The following is a 13,486-nucleotide window of genomic DNA, read 5'->3' as shown; positions in this document are numbered from 1 at the left end:
AAATAGAGATCTTTAAACTCTTTTGGTTTTTTTTAATCCTGTTTCCTATTTTAAAAATAGTTAACCTTCTCAGTTGAATATGCTGTGCAAAGTAACACATGATGGCCACCTCTTGGTAATGTCTGTTATTTAAAGAAGAGATTTCAGTCCATATTTTAGGGTCATGCATGAACACAGTTCACTTTCACTTGCAGTAACATGCTGATCCCAGAAGGTGACAAATGTGCTTATGAACCTGCAGTAACCAGAGAACAAGCTCCTGAATTAGCTTATCCTTATCAACACTGACTAAATGTTGAGTCACAAATGGTTATGGGAGAATGCCTTTGGAAGCTTTTGGAAATTACAGACTCTAAAAGACATGTTTACCACCTAAAATTGAAGAGAAGACCATGCAATTTTGAAAGACTATCTAGTGTGTTAGGTATTCAGAAGTCACTATATCCCTTACCTAATTATCCCTCATGCTCCCTGTTTAAAGGATGGAGAAACTGAGGTTGGCAAAAGAAATAGTTCACAGGGATCACAAAAGATCCTCTTGATCTCAGCCAGACTGTTGCTCTGCTCTTGATCCTTTGAGCAGAGCAACAGTCGGGCTGTTTTTCAACCAGCTGGCCAACTTCATGCATTTATTTCTATAAAAGATGTGGCAACAGCGCACACTGACCTATGTGTGGTCAATCTATGACAGTCATTTGTCCAAGGTAGCTATTTCTTTGTTTCACAGGCAGCCTGTCTCCATCAAGCTGATCCATACTGATTTACTTCTTGCTCCTGTGGAGTATAGCTGACTTGAGAAATTCTGGGTTTATACTGTCTTTTAAATTCTGTTTTTATTTTTCTAACCAACATGAAAGATGTTCAACAATTCTGACCTACCCTTAGGGGAAACCTGTTCCCAGTAATAAACTTTCTTTTTTGTTCAGTGTTGTCTTTCTGAAAGAAACAAAGTTTTTTTGCAAAAGCAAAACTTAAATGTACTATTTGAGCTAGTAATATTAATCACTGATCATGAGACATTTACTGTCAGGAAAACAAAGAAAAGAGCTGAGTCTCTATCAAATGTTCTATTTTTGTATTTGGATGACCAGATCATAGTAAAACATAAGCCTCTTAATTTGTGACAAATTAGAACAGTCTTGATAAGTACAGAACTAAATGAAGATATTAGCTATGGAACTAATTGTGCATATAGTGGCTATGTGGTAGCTGAGGCATAGGATAGGGCTCTATTTTTTTTTTTTAAATATTTGCATTCCAGCATCTCCTTCTTGTTATATTTTCTTTAATGTATTTGTTTTTTAACCACTCTATTGACTTCCTGCCTGGCGTAACAGGCTTTTCAAGGAATCAAAATTTTCATCTGAAAAGTTTACCTTAAAACAGCAATTTCAAGCAGCCAGATTTAAGTTCCCTGTAAGGACCCTTATTCTCTTCAGAGCAGGGATCACATTACATACTAGGCTTTTGAAAAGCAACAACACCACTGCCAAAGTTTCACTACCCTTAATGACTTCTCACATATCGCGTAGCCTTTTTGCTGTCAAATGCCATTGGAGTGCAAATAGTTTGGTCCTTGCTAGGGCTGATGTCACTGGACTGAGTGCATTTAGGATATGCATCTCTATATTCACTTCATTTCGAAATAGATAGTTAAATATATATGTAAAGAAAAGAATGGATGAAAGGCTTTTTTCTGCTAAATAATTTGGGTGTCTCTTCTCTCTGTTTTAGTCAAATACATGAGAGTAGTTTATAAATTAGTTGAGCTGGAGTTGCCAAACTTGGCTGTATATCTGAGCAGCCTGGATGGAAAGCCTTTGCAACTGATATTGTCCTCAAGCAGCTGATCATCAGAGCATTTCCTTCCCATACCCAAGCCAGCAAAATGACCACATCCAGCAGGCAGAGCTCTTCTACGTCTATGGTCAACAACTTGGCCAAAAGATTTGATCCAAACACTTTGCAAAACCAAGGGCCAGGTAATGGAATGGAACCTCCTCAAATTCTTCATGTTGAGAGAAGTGATGTCAGCACATCTGAAAGTTTCAACATCATGGATGTGAAGTTTGCCTCCCTTGAAGAGAAAATTGATAAACTGTTGACTCTGCAAGACAGTGTCCTTAAGAAGCTTAACAGTTTTTCTCAAGAAATCTGTTGCATTGAAAAAGACATGGAGATGGTAAAGGCAGAAACATCTGAACCTGGATCAAGGACGGAAAGAAACAAAAAAATGAGAAATAATGAAATGAAGAGACTTTGCCTTAAAATGCAAAAATCTCTTTCTGATATAAACAAGAAAGCTGAGCAGCAGGTTAAAAGGCTAGATGGACTTGAACAAAGTGTTTCTGGACTACAGAAACTTGTAGGACCTCTGGTAGAAAAGGTGAAAACATTAATAATTCATAATTCAAGTGTAAAACATCATGTTAAAAAACGTAAAGTTTGCAAGGCAGGAGCTGGACATCCCTTTAGGATGCACATTTTCTCGGAGACAACAGCTGGTGATCTGCTCAAGAAGAAAAATGAAAAGGTGAGCCCAGGTTTGTGTTTCATCTTGGCAGGAATCATTGCAAGCTACGGATATGTTCTGCTACGTGCTCAGCTTTTTCATTTTGTTGGCATTTAAGAAAGAACAACCAATGTGCTCTAAAAGCAAAAAGTACAAGCTGAGCAAATTATGTGGAAAAAATATAAAAAAAATATACTTGTTATAAAGACATTTTATTTTTTTCCTAATTTTTCCTTCGCAGCTGTAAAACATAACAACAAAGAACATAAAAAAGATTGACAGACTTTAGGAGTCTTGGGTCCTGGCCATGAATTTTACAATGATCTTTTCTGGATTTATAATTATCTGGGGGAATCAAGTTGCAGCAGTCGTGATATGAGCACCAGGGTCTAGAGATTAGTGGAACTGGTAAAAAGCCTCCTTGGGTCAGGGCATGTACATATGTTTGTTCTTTATTTCAAGGAACATCTTAAGTGTGCTCTTCCTATCTGGTATTTCTCTCCATTGGTGAGGACTAGGGGACTTCTAAACTGGGATCTGAGGTAGGGTTACGGTAACTGGAGCTGTGGCTTGTGTAAACTTCCCTGGGTAAAAAATGCCTCTGTTACCATAATGAGAGTTTCATCATGTTCTTTAAAGTTCAGATGAAAAGACACCAAAATCTCTTGAAGGACTCTCTTGACTCTAATAAGTTTTTGTAAGGTATTTTGAATATTCTTTTTTGGGTAAGAAAATTAGGGAATTTCTTCTGACAAAATATGTTGGTATTTAATTAAACACAGTGAACCAAAAAGGTTGCTTTTCATATTTTGTTCCATTTTGCTTATTTTTTTTTCTCCCAAAAAGTCACATGCAGGCTTTAGTCTCTGATTCATTTGAAGACTAATTCTTGAGTTTGTTTTTCTAAAGTTTTTGAGCAGGGAAAACATCGTGTGAAGGTGTTACTGGAAACAGCATATCTTGAAGAAAAGAAGCACTGCAGCCAATATTACTCAGAATGACCTGGTCAGGAAACCATGTGCTTTTCAGCTTGGTTACCCTAAGGCAACCCCACTTCATAGATAGACAAGAAGCATTTGAGCCTTCAAAGGAAACTATAAAAATATCAGTCAGTGCTGAGTAGCAGCAGAGGAGCAACTTATAAAGCTCAGTCAGCTGAACTGACTGATCTGTCGCTATGTAAGGATATAAATTGTGCAAACTTGCTTCCAGAGCATCATTAACTGAAGAGAAAAATAGCTTCCTTGCCAGAGAAGACTGATAACAAAAATCGTCATTACAGGTCCTTCTTGAACATCAGGCTGGACGGATTTAAAAAAAGGAGTTTCAACAGAAGAGAAGTTTTCTTGTTTTATACAATTACTTTGATAAGAAAAGATTATTTATTTTGATTATTTGAGTTAAGGCTTCTTTTACTTTTCAAAACATCAATGAAAACATCTGTTGTAAAATCCCCATTGGAGTGAGACCCACAGGTCATCTCTGTAATGCTGCTGTCACTGCAGTTTGTGGTAGAGACCTACTTATCTCAGTGAAAGCACATACTCATCTAAACTATTTATAAATGTAAACTGAATCAGCTCTGGCATGTTAATGAACTGGCACCTCCTGGAGACTGGAGTAGGTGCAAGGCTCTCTGCAGTAGAAACACGGGGCTGGAGAAAGGAGAGGACCTTGCAGGCTTTGCTAGTGAGTTTGTGGGAACCAATGGGCATAGCAGAACATGAGGAGCTTGTGCTCCTGACTGGTCAGAGGAGAGACAGGATGGCAGAGATGCAGGTGCCCCCCATGGAGAGTTCAGGGCTATAAAATACCTGGAATTAGAGACAAGGGGCCTTGAACATGATGGAAACACAGGTAGCCTACTGACAAGGACCCAATAAAGAGAGGAGAAAGTGGAGTCTCTGTCTTTTTTCCAACAGCAGCTACATTTGTAATTCCCTCACTGATCCATTTTCGTTTAGGCAGACTCTTGGCGCTGTTGAGTGGACTTGGTAGGAACTTCCCTAGCATGTGGGCTTAGGAAAGGCAGCATGAGCATGTCTGGAATCATGCTGATGATGTTATTATGTTGTTTATATTTTGTTTGTTTTATGAGATAGCATACATATGTTAGCTTGTCATTACCTCCTCTCTCTGTGATTTATTAGAAAAGGGCCATCATAAAATTACCAAGCTATCCTATGAACAACAGCTGGCTTTGGTAAACACTTAGTCATCTTAGGTTTAAGTAAAAACAGACTTGAAGTCAGCTCTGCATTAGGAGTAACAGAACATGGAATGATAACCCTCAGCAGGGACTGCTGAGCTTAGCTGTCAGCTTAGTAGGAGACAGTGTGTACCAGCATTTAGGGCAAACAGACTCTCCTCTGGGTGAGAGGGAAGGGACAGGATCTCTGAGCGCTGAGCGAGTTCATCAAAATACTGGTCCATGAGGCACTGCGACATTGGTTGCTTGTACCTCCATATTTGAATTAGATCTACATATTTATCTATTTATCTATCTGTTTTATATAGTTGTGATTAAAGATAAAAAAAAAAAAAAAAAAAAAAAAAGAGGGGATTTCACCCTTGCAGAGTTTTACACCTAAAATGCACCACTAGTATCTGGTGACATAGCAATGAACCCATTTAACCAAATGTGGAGATACCAATCCTTGCTTCTCTCAACAGGATCTTTGTTCTCTAGTCCTATACAATGATAGTTTTAAACAGTGCTGGCCCATAGAAGTGCAAGCTGCCAGGCAGCAAGAAAGCAAGAACATCATCTCTTGTATCATAGATGGAATTTTTGTGGCAACACTGAGTAACCCTTCAATCCCATTAGACATGCACAATCCTATTCTGTTTCTGTACAGCCATGAACAAGGCATCCATTCACTGCAGTTAGCTCAGAAGGACAGAACCCACTTCTATGCACTACTGGAGGTGATCAGATATTTTGGATGATGTTCCTATTTGCCATCCACCGTACTGCAGCTACGGGTAAATGCCATCTCTTGGTTCTAATAGCTGAGCTGTCTGCAAAATGTTTGTCTGTCCCCAGCCTGGTTCTGCAAAATAATCCAACCATAATTTATGAATGAATGACTAGGAGGTGGTGCAGTAGGTAGCCATGGGCACAACTGGATAAGGCAGTGTATGGTGTTGACCTGCTGCTCACCTGCCTTTCCATCCTTCCTTCTCTAGAGAGGTGCTGCTCTTTGCTTAATGTAGTACTGTTTTTTCAGTTTTTCCTAACTGCCTCTTTTTGCACAACCATATTATGTAGAGAGCTGTGAAAGAGGCAGAACAGAGAGGGAAGAGAGGGAATGAGAGAGAGATAAAGGAGGGGTATAAGCAGCTGGGGTGTGTAATTGCTCTCCCAGCATCAGCAGCAGCTGTAACAGTTTGCTAATCACAGGCTCCACAGGCACATTTTGTGCTCTTGAAAAATGTAGGGATTGCTCTCTTCTGAAGCAAATTTCTGCTTTCCTGCCTTTTATTGCCATCCTGAAATACCTCCACTGCCTCATACAGGAGCTTAGTTTATTTCTGGTTTGGGTTGAAGTTGTAATATGGTGTAGCTTGGAGACACTTCATGCTTTGTCGATGCTGCCAAATGTCTCCCAGCCGTTTTCCACTGAGGGCAGCGTGACCTTATCACCACATGGCTGAGAGGAGTAGTGTGTATTACTTGTCACAAGTAATTACAAGTTATTTTGTCACTATTGCTGCTCAGGGAAATCAGCAGTCTACAGTTAGCATCTTTAAAAGCCTTGAGGTTTTCCTCAAATTCACCTTTTTAAGTAGTCTGTGATAATCCTGTTGCAAAATGTTCCTGTCTATAACTCCATTTTTAGTCCTACTTCTTCCACTTATAAAGAAAGGGGGTAAAATAATACTTCATTTATTTCCTCCAAATTAAAGACTTTAGAGATTCTATACTATTAACCTGCAAATACTCATCTGGAGAGTCAGAAAGTCCATTTTGTTGCCATCATAAAGTAGTGTTGAACTTCCTGCAGTTGCCTGCAGGTGACTGTATCTTTGGTTTCCTGATATTTCGACGGCTTTGCTGTAGGAATAACAACTTTTAGCAGTTTGGGGCTGTTTCCCACACTAAAGACATGCCAGTAGTGGGAGCTATGTTTTCTGTTTGAACCCTCTGTACCTCCTGTGCAGGTATCACACTGCAGTTGCAGGTCACTGGCTGCTTTAGTAGGAGCCCATAATGAAACTGCTGTTTGCCACATGTGTTTTAAGATCTATTCAGCCTCAGTCTATAACTGTTCTGATTCCTTCATTTTGCCTACAAATGCTAACAGGTCTCTTATGTATTATTTAAATTCTCTCCAAAATGGCCATGTTCTGTGTATTTTTCATCTTTCAGCCAAATAGGTGGGAAATGTTTCTTTTTCTTTTTCTTTTTTTTTTCTTTTTTTTTTTCTTTTTTTTTTTAACCTCTATTTGCAAGAGTTTCTGCTGAACTGGTGGTTTCAAGGGTAGAGATTTTTGAAGAATCTCAACAGATGGGTTGTCTGCTGCCTGGGCAATGCAACTGGTCAGCACCCACTGGTGCCATTATACTTGGGAATGCTCTTCTTTCCCTCAGGACTGATGCCTTTACTTAAATATGTTCTTGGTAGAAGAATTTCAGCTTTTGAGTGAACTGCAGTATATCAGAGTTAAAATTCTCCCTGTCTGTGTACCAGTCATAAAACTGGTATGTTTTCTTAGGACAATGTTTTCATCTTGTTTTGCCCTGTTCTCTCCCTTGCTGACAGCCACAGGAGTTGTTTCATGCCTTTTCAATTCATAATGCAGTTTAACTTTGTTTCCATTTACCCTCAGAACTTGCTGTCTGCTGTACAATGTTCCCTGCATAGGATCCCTCCCTGAACACAGTTGGGATTTTTGCTGTCTCTGCAACTCTGAAAATGTGTGAAATCAAAGTAGACACAGCTAATTTCTAAATCACTATGTGTTAGAGTGACAGTTGTAGGAATCCATTACAATTCCTTTGCAAAACTAGGGAGACCACATGATGAAAATAAAGAGGTAACTGATAAGTGCAGGGAAGCAAAGCAAGGCAGCTCATCACAGAGAAGTCCTGGAAAGAAAAGCAGAAAGCAGAAAAGCAGAAAGTTCCTTAAAGAGGTGAGACAGTGGTAGGAGGGATTTCCTCAGGCAGGAAGTCTTTGTCCACTGCAGCCATCTAAAATTCACCCATTGTCATCAGATATCCGAGACATTTAATTGGTTTTCTGGTAATGGCTCCTCTCAGCCCCTATCAGAAGGTGTAGGGGTACCACGCCTGACTATTTCCTCTGGTAGGAGAGTGCCATTTCAACTAAATGTGGGGTCTCCATCACACTGAGTTTTAATTACAAGGGTGACTGCTCTGAAACCCAACTAATTTGGTGCCATCCTGGCAGCTGAGTTTTGCATACACGTGCAGCAGTGAGAAATAGTGGAGATGGGTGGCTGGGCAGCAGCCCCAGCAGAGCCTGGAATGAGCCCCACCCCATTCTAATAGTGGGGTTCTGCATGGTGAGGTGCCACAGAAACATGGTCTGTCTATAAAGGGAAAATTAAAAAAGATCCAAGCAGTCTTTCCCCACAACCCAAGCTCCCTTCTTGTTAAATGAATTTTTAGGAAATCTGCATTTCTGGAGTCCAATTCAAAGTGAGTCATCAAAGTTGTAGGAGATGATTTCTTAAGATTATAACCCTTTGGATAGAAATCTCCCAACTGTGTGATTTTGGAGAAAAGCTTAGCATCCTAAGCAGTTCATGAAGTCTGAAGGTGTTTGCCATCCATACCAATGCCTGCTTAGATCAGCTGGGTTAGTTAAATTGAGAAATGCTCTCTTTATAGTGAGGCTACTTACTGTAATAAAAAAAAATTGTCTGAGTAGTTTGACAAGTGGGTAGTTTATCCCCACAGTTAAAAAGATCTGCCAGTGATTTTGCTTTCAAGGTGGATTTTTTTTCTTCTGTGTCAATAGTGGAATCCACTTAGGAGGGTGTCCTATTTAATAGTAACAGTAAAAATGTGAAGAGTAGCGCATGGAAGACTTTTAGGCTTATGGCACAGGTGCATTTGAGGCACACATGCACCCTCTCAGTCATTACACAGGTGAGGAAATTGAGCAGTATAGAGTAGGGATAGATATGAGGCTGTCCAATGTGTTGGTAAGAAAAGCAGCTGAATTCTCCAGTGCTTGTGCTTGCCTGTTGTTGCCCCTTATTTGTTCAGATGAAAAGCTCCAAACCAGCAGTGACTGGTTGATTTGATTTCCCAAATGCAGTGAAAGGACATGTGTCAAAGCCAGGTAACGCTGAGTGCTCTGGTCCTAGTGGGTGTCATGATAGCCTCAGATTTGTCGGTGATTATTACAGGCCTCCATGCATTCCAGAGACATTAAAAGTAAACCAGTCAATTGGAGTTATCAATCTACCTCCAAAGGCCTTCTTAGGCCTAAAAATGACTCTGTTAAGTGTCAGAACTCAAGAAAAAAGTAAAGACATTTAGAATCAACCTGTCCCTGTTTGTGCAACCTGGTGCATCTTCACTGAGGCCACGGGCTCTGTTGGGAGTCTGGTTGCATGAAAGCCTTTTCTACTCCTCAGTGTAAGATCCCTCTTTTGAGAAGAATGGCCTGGAATGAGTAAGCATCCATTTGAAACAGGATAGCCACAGCTTCTCCAGCACAGTGGGTGGGAAGTTTCCCCAGCAAACTTTAGTGGGGAATGGACAATGCTTTGTCTTCACTGATTTTCAGCTTCTTCCCTCTCTAGGATGATGTTGTTCTGAGGGATTTTTTCCTGCAGAGGTTGTTACCTCATTACCTATGTATTTTCAAAGCAGCTGATCGCAGAAAACTTCTCTTTATTTTGTACTGGGGGAATCATGATTCTCATGGTTCAGAGCTTATTTTTGTGTGTGATTAGAAGATGCTTGTAGAGTGAGTTTAGATTTCATAGAAGAATGATTTCTTTATCTAGTTCAAGGAGCTCTATAAAAATCATAAAGGAGTCAAAATCTTTGCCTGAAGGTAGCAGCAGTTGTTATAGTGAACCAAAAAAAGAATGATATGGAAACAGATGCACCACCTGCCAATAAAAGCAGAATTCCCATGTCTGTGGTTTTTAGCATTTATAAATTTGTTGTTCTGAGGGATTTTTTCATGCAAAGGTTGTTGCCTCATTACCTATGTATTTTCAAAGCAGCAGGCCACATAAAACTTCTCTTGTATTTCATATTGAAGGAATCATGGTTCAGAGCTTATTTTTGTGTGTGATTAAAGATACTTGTAGATTGAGTTTGGATTTTATGAAAGAATAGTTTCTTTATTTAGTTCAAGGAGCTCTATAAAAATCATGCAAGAGTCAAAATCTTTGCCTGAAGGTACGAGCAGTTGTTATAGTGTACCAAAAATAAAATTACATGGAAGCAGATGCACCACCTGCCAATGAAAGCAGAATTCCCATGTGTGTGGTTTTTAGCATTTATAAGTTTGTTTCAAAAATGCTTTCACTGACTATTTTACACTGCTGGGGGTGGGGAGAAAGGTCTGTGTATTGGAGAGGAACACGAAAGGGCAGGTGGGGATGGATTCCAGCTTTGATGGATGGCACAGGAGGCATCACCACACACATGGTTGTTCCAAGGTCTCTGTGTTGTGTTCTGCACTCTCCTGGGAACTGCTGAGGAGATGCTAGGAGCACCCTCAGAGATACTGGAAGCACCTTTAGAGGCAAACCCATGGCTGAGTTCTGGCTGTTAGGGAAACTCATTAATTGCAAACCTCAAGTAACTTAATAATTTTGATAAATGAATGGTGATCAGATCTTACACCAAATCAGGTTATCTTGCCATAATACAGCTCTGCAAACTATCAATAATATGAGAAAGTGACACAGTTAAAATGTGGTTTAGGCTCATGCAAAGGTTTGTGTCTTGCTATTGGGAGATGGAAGCTGAGGATAATGTCTTGGTATAAAATGAAATGTGGTGGGGTGATAAAGGACCTCTAATTAAATGGTTGGGGTTCCTTCATGAGGCCATTCATTACAAAAATTTTTGCAATAGGAAAAAAAGAATCAAAGAGTTTTATTAGGTGAATAAAAAAATCTGAAAGTTAGCTAAAAAAACATTCCAAAGGTAGGACTGCAGCAGTATAAAGAAGGAATTTAACCATGTAGGGCTCATTAAAAAGGAGTCAGATGTCTATAAAAGACATTAATTTCTTGCTGCATTTGAAATTTCAATTAGAATATATTATATTTATATATTATTGCTTTTTCTTGATTTCTGCAGGTTCTAAAGTCAATTTAAATAATTTCCAATTTTTATTTTTTTTTACCCATTGGTCTGTACTGAAATTTAAGCCTCTGGACTATCTCACCTGGGCTTTCTGTATCATCACCTGGGCTTTTATGCTGTCTCTCTTACTTAGGGTCTGGCACTACTCTATGAAATAATATGTTTAAGTCTAGAAAACATATTTTTGAAGACACAATACAAAATTATGTAGATACAGACACATTTTTGCTGTGGTATACTTTACAGGGTCACAACATTATCTTTGATGTTTAAGCTTTTGTGAAATAAAAGCTTATTCCCAAAAAAAAAAAAAAGTGTACTTCACAAAGCTTTTCTTGAAGCTTTTGGCTTGTATGACTTGGAAAAATTACTGTAGTGCCATTTACCTGATTTTACATATTCAAGTCATTAAAGAAAGGGAAAAATGTTTTCTACTAAGAAATATTGATTACTGTAATTTTAGAAATTACAGACTGAAAAAAAGTCATGTAACGAATAGTTTGCAACGAATAATGCATAAATAAATACAATATTATTAGGGATTAAGTTATAAAGACCCTTAAGAAAGTTCTAACAGACTGAGGGAAGAGGGGTGGTATGAAGAGTAATTAGGTGGGATAGATGTCTTTAACAAGCCACCAAACCTTTCAGATGAGATTTTCAAAGAGTGTGATGGCTTTTGGGAATTGTGGACTCTCAGAGCAGCTGCTCAGCTGCCTGGGGCTGGACGTCACACACGCCCCTGAGAAACCACAAGGAGGTCTTTGTACAGCCTGTGGCTGGGATAGGAAGGATACATTGACTTCTGGCAGCTCCAAAGAACTTGGTGAGCCCCCACCCTTTAGAGGGAAGAAATAATGGGCAAAAGGTCTTGTTTTTATTGCCAGGTCAAGATTTGACAAGTTGAAGTCACATGTTTCTGCAAACAACAAAATGTGGAGAAAACTGGGTTGTTCATGTATAGACTGCTCATGTATTTACAGTTATTTCAATGTCTAGTCCTTATATCAGTATTTCTTACTCTAGAGCACTCTTGCCCCCATATTTATTGCAAATTGATTCTGACAGATATCAGTAAATATTTCATTTGTAATTTTTTTTTCATTTAAATTAGTATGAAGTCCTCATATGCTTTTGAAATGTTGGAGATCAAAAATGGTGCTTGAATAAACACAGTAGTAATTTATGTAATGCCCTGGCAGTCTCAGGTATTCAGCACTGTCCAGTGTTCCTTCCACTTGACGGATTTTCAAAAGCTGGCTTCTGTATTTCACACCTGCAAACTACAGCAATATTTAGTTGGAAGTGCTGTGTGTCTGCAATTAATTCTGAATGCAGAAGTGAAATCTGGCCTCATGCTTCAAAGAGCTTGGAGGCCATTTCTCTGGTTATTTGCTCAGCTGACTGTGTTTGATCAGAGCTGATGTTCTCAGTGGCATGGAGAGGCTGACGTACTTACAGGAGTGCGAGTGCATTACTAATTGCCAACACAGTGCAGAATAAATCAGTCTGCGGCTTTTCCCGATTTTATTTCTTTTTAGTGCTTTTTAGGGCATTGGTTGATTCCCTGTGTTCCATCTGGCAACATTACATTATATTTAAGTTCTGTGGGAACAAGGCTTCGATTTATATTTCAAAGGTATTTACCTTGTTGTATTGTGGCCTTTCTCATTTTATGGCCTGCAACTTCCTGGGACAAACTGCATCCAAAATAATTGTCAGTCTCAGGTCTTACGCTCGTATTACATTTTCCTTGTCCCTAGTGGATCAAGATTTTCTGAACAAGCCCTGTTGAAATCCCTCCATGCAGTTACATCCAGTTTGTCTCAACTCTTTTGGCTTCTCATGGAATTTCCTTTCCCTTGAACTCTGTTTATAGCGGATACACATTGCTTTGATTTCATGCCTATTTTCTATATAGCCTGATGAAATTAAAATAAAAAAATAAAGCATTAAAAATGTGGAGGACCTACCAGAACAAATGTTTAGTAACATGAGTGGTTGGTGCCCAGGGCTGTGGGACTGATCACATGGTGGACACTCAAAATTAAGTGCCTGAACTTGTATATTTTGTTGGGATATGTACAATACTGCTTTAGCTGGTAGCCCCTCTGGAAAATATTTTGAGGTGAAAGCATTTTTCACACCATGTGGATCTAATAATAGTAATAACGGTGGTAGTTTCATAGCAGTGTGAGAGGAAGAAGGTAAAAAAAGGAGCACCGAGCAACAGCAGCTACCATGTACTGTGGTCACCTTCTGGCAAGGCTAGGAGTGGCCAGGACAAAAACACATGGAGCACATAGCGTAGAAACAGGAGTTAATATCCACAAAGGTAACAGGAACTGCAGAGGTTTTATGAGGACCTGGATTGGTCTGAAGCACCTCTAGATGTCACTGCAACATTGTAAAATGTAAGTAAATGAAGGACACAAAGCTGAAGTTACGGCTTGTACGCTCCAGTTCCTGGTTACTGTCTCAGTCAGCCCTTAATAAATCATTGCATCATTAAAGAAGTCATTACTAACTGTTGATTAAACAGCAAGAAACTTTTTGATAAGTGCCAGTAAGATTGTTACCAAACATTTTCCTAGAATATTAAATTTTCTGAGATTTGGTTTAACCTAGTTTTTTAACAGCAAAAGCTAGGGCAGGGCAGCAGC

The 13,486-nt window shown here is 39.2% G+C and overlaps 1 protein-coding gene across 2 annotated transcripts in view; it reads left to right on the top strand.

The window, feature by feature from the left end:
- Positions 1–1,695: 1,695 nt before the first annotated feature.
- The window catches only part of MYLK4 (myosin light chain kinase family member 4), a 31,907-nt gene continuing 20,116 nt past the window's right edge, over positions 1,696–13,486 (top strand). For both annotated transcript variants that reach the window (XM_036396047.2, XM_054517500.1), the window contains exon 1: positions 1,696–2,533. In XM_036396047.2, coding sequence (XP_036251940.2) covers positions 1,889–2,533 — 645 coding nt within the window. In that variant the 5' untranslated portion in view covers positions 1,696–1,888. The remainder of the gene's footprint in view (positions 2,534–13,486) is intronic.

This window comes from Molothrus ater, chromosome 1 (genome assembly GCF_012460135.2).
Source record: "Molothrus ater isolate BHLD 08-10-18 breed brown headed cowbird chromosome 1, BPBGC_Mater_1.1, whole genome shotgun sequence".
Classification (NCBI taxonomy): Eukaryota; Metazoa; Chordata; class Aves; order Passeriformes; family Icteridae; genus Molothrus; species Molothrus ater.
Note: the sequence above shows the minus strand (reverse complement) of the source record. Positions and strands in the feature narration are given on the sequence as shown.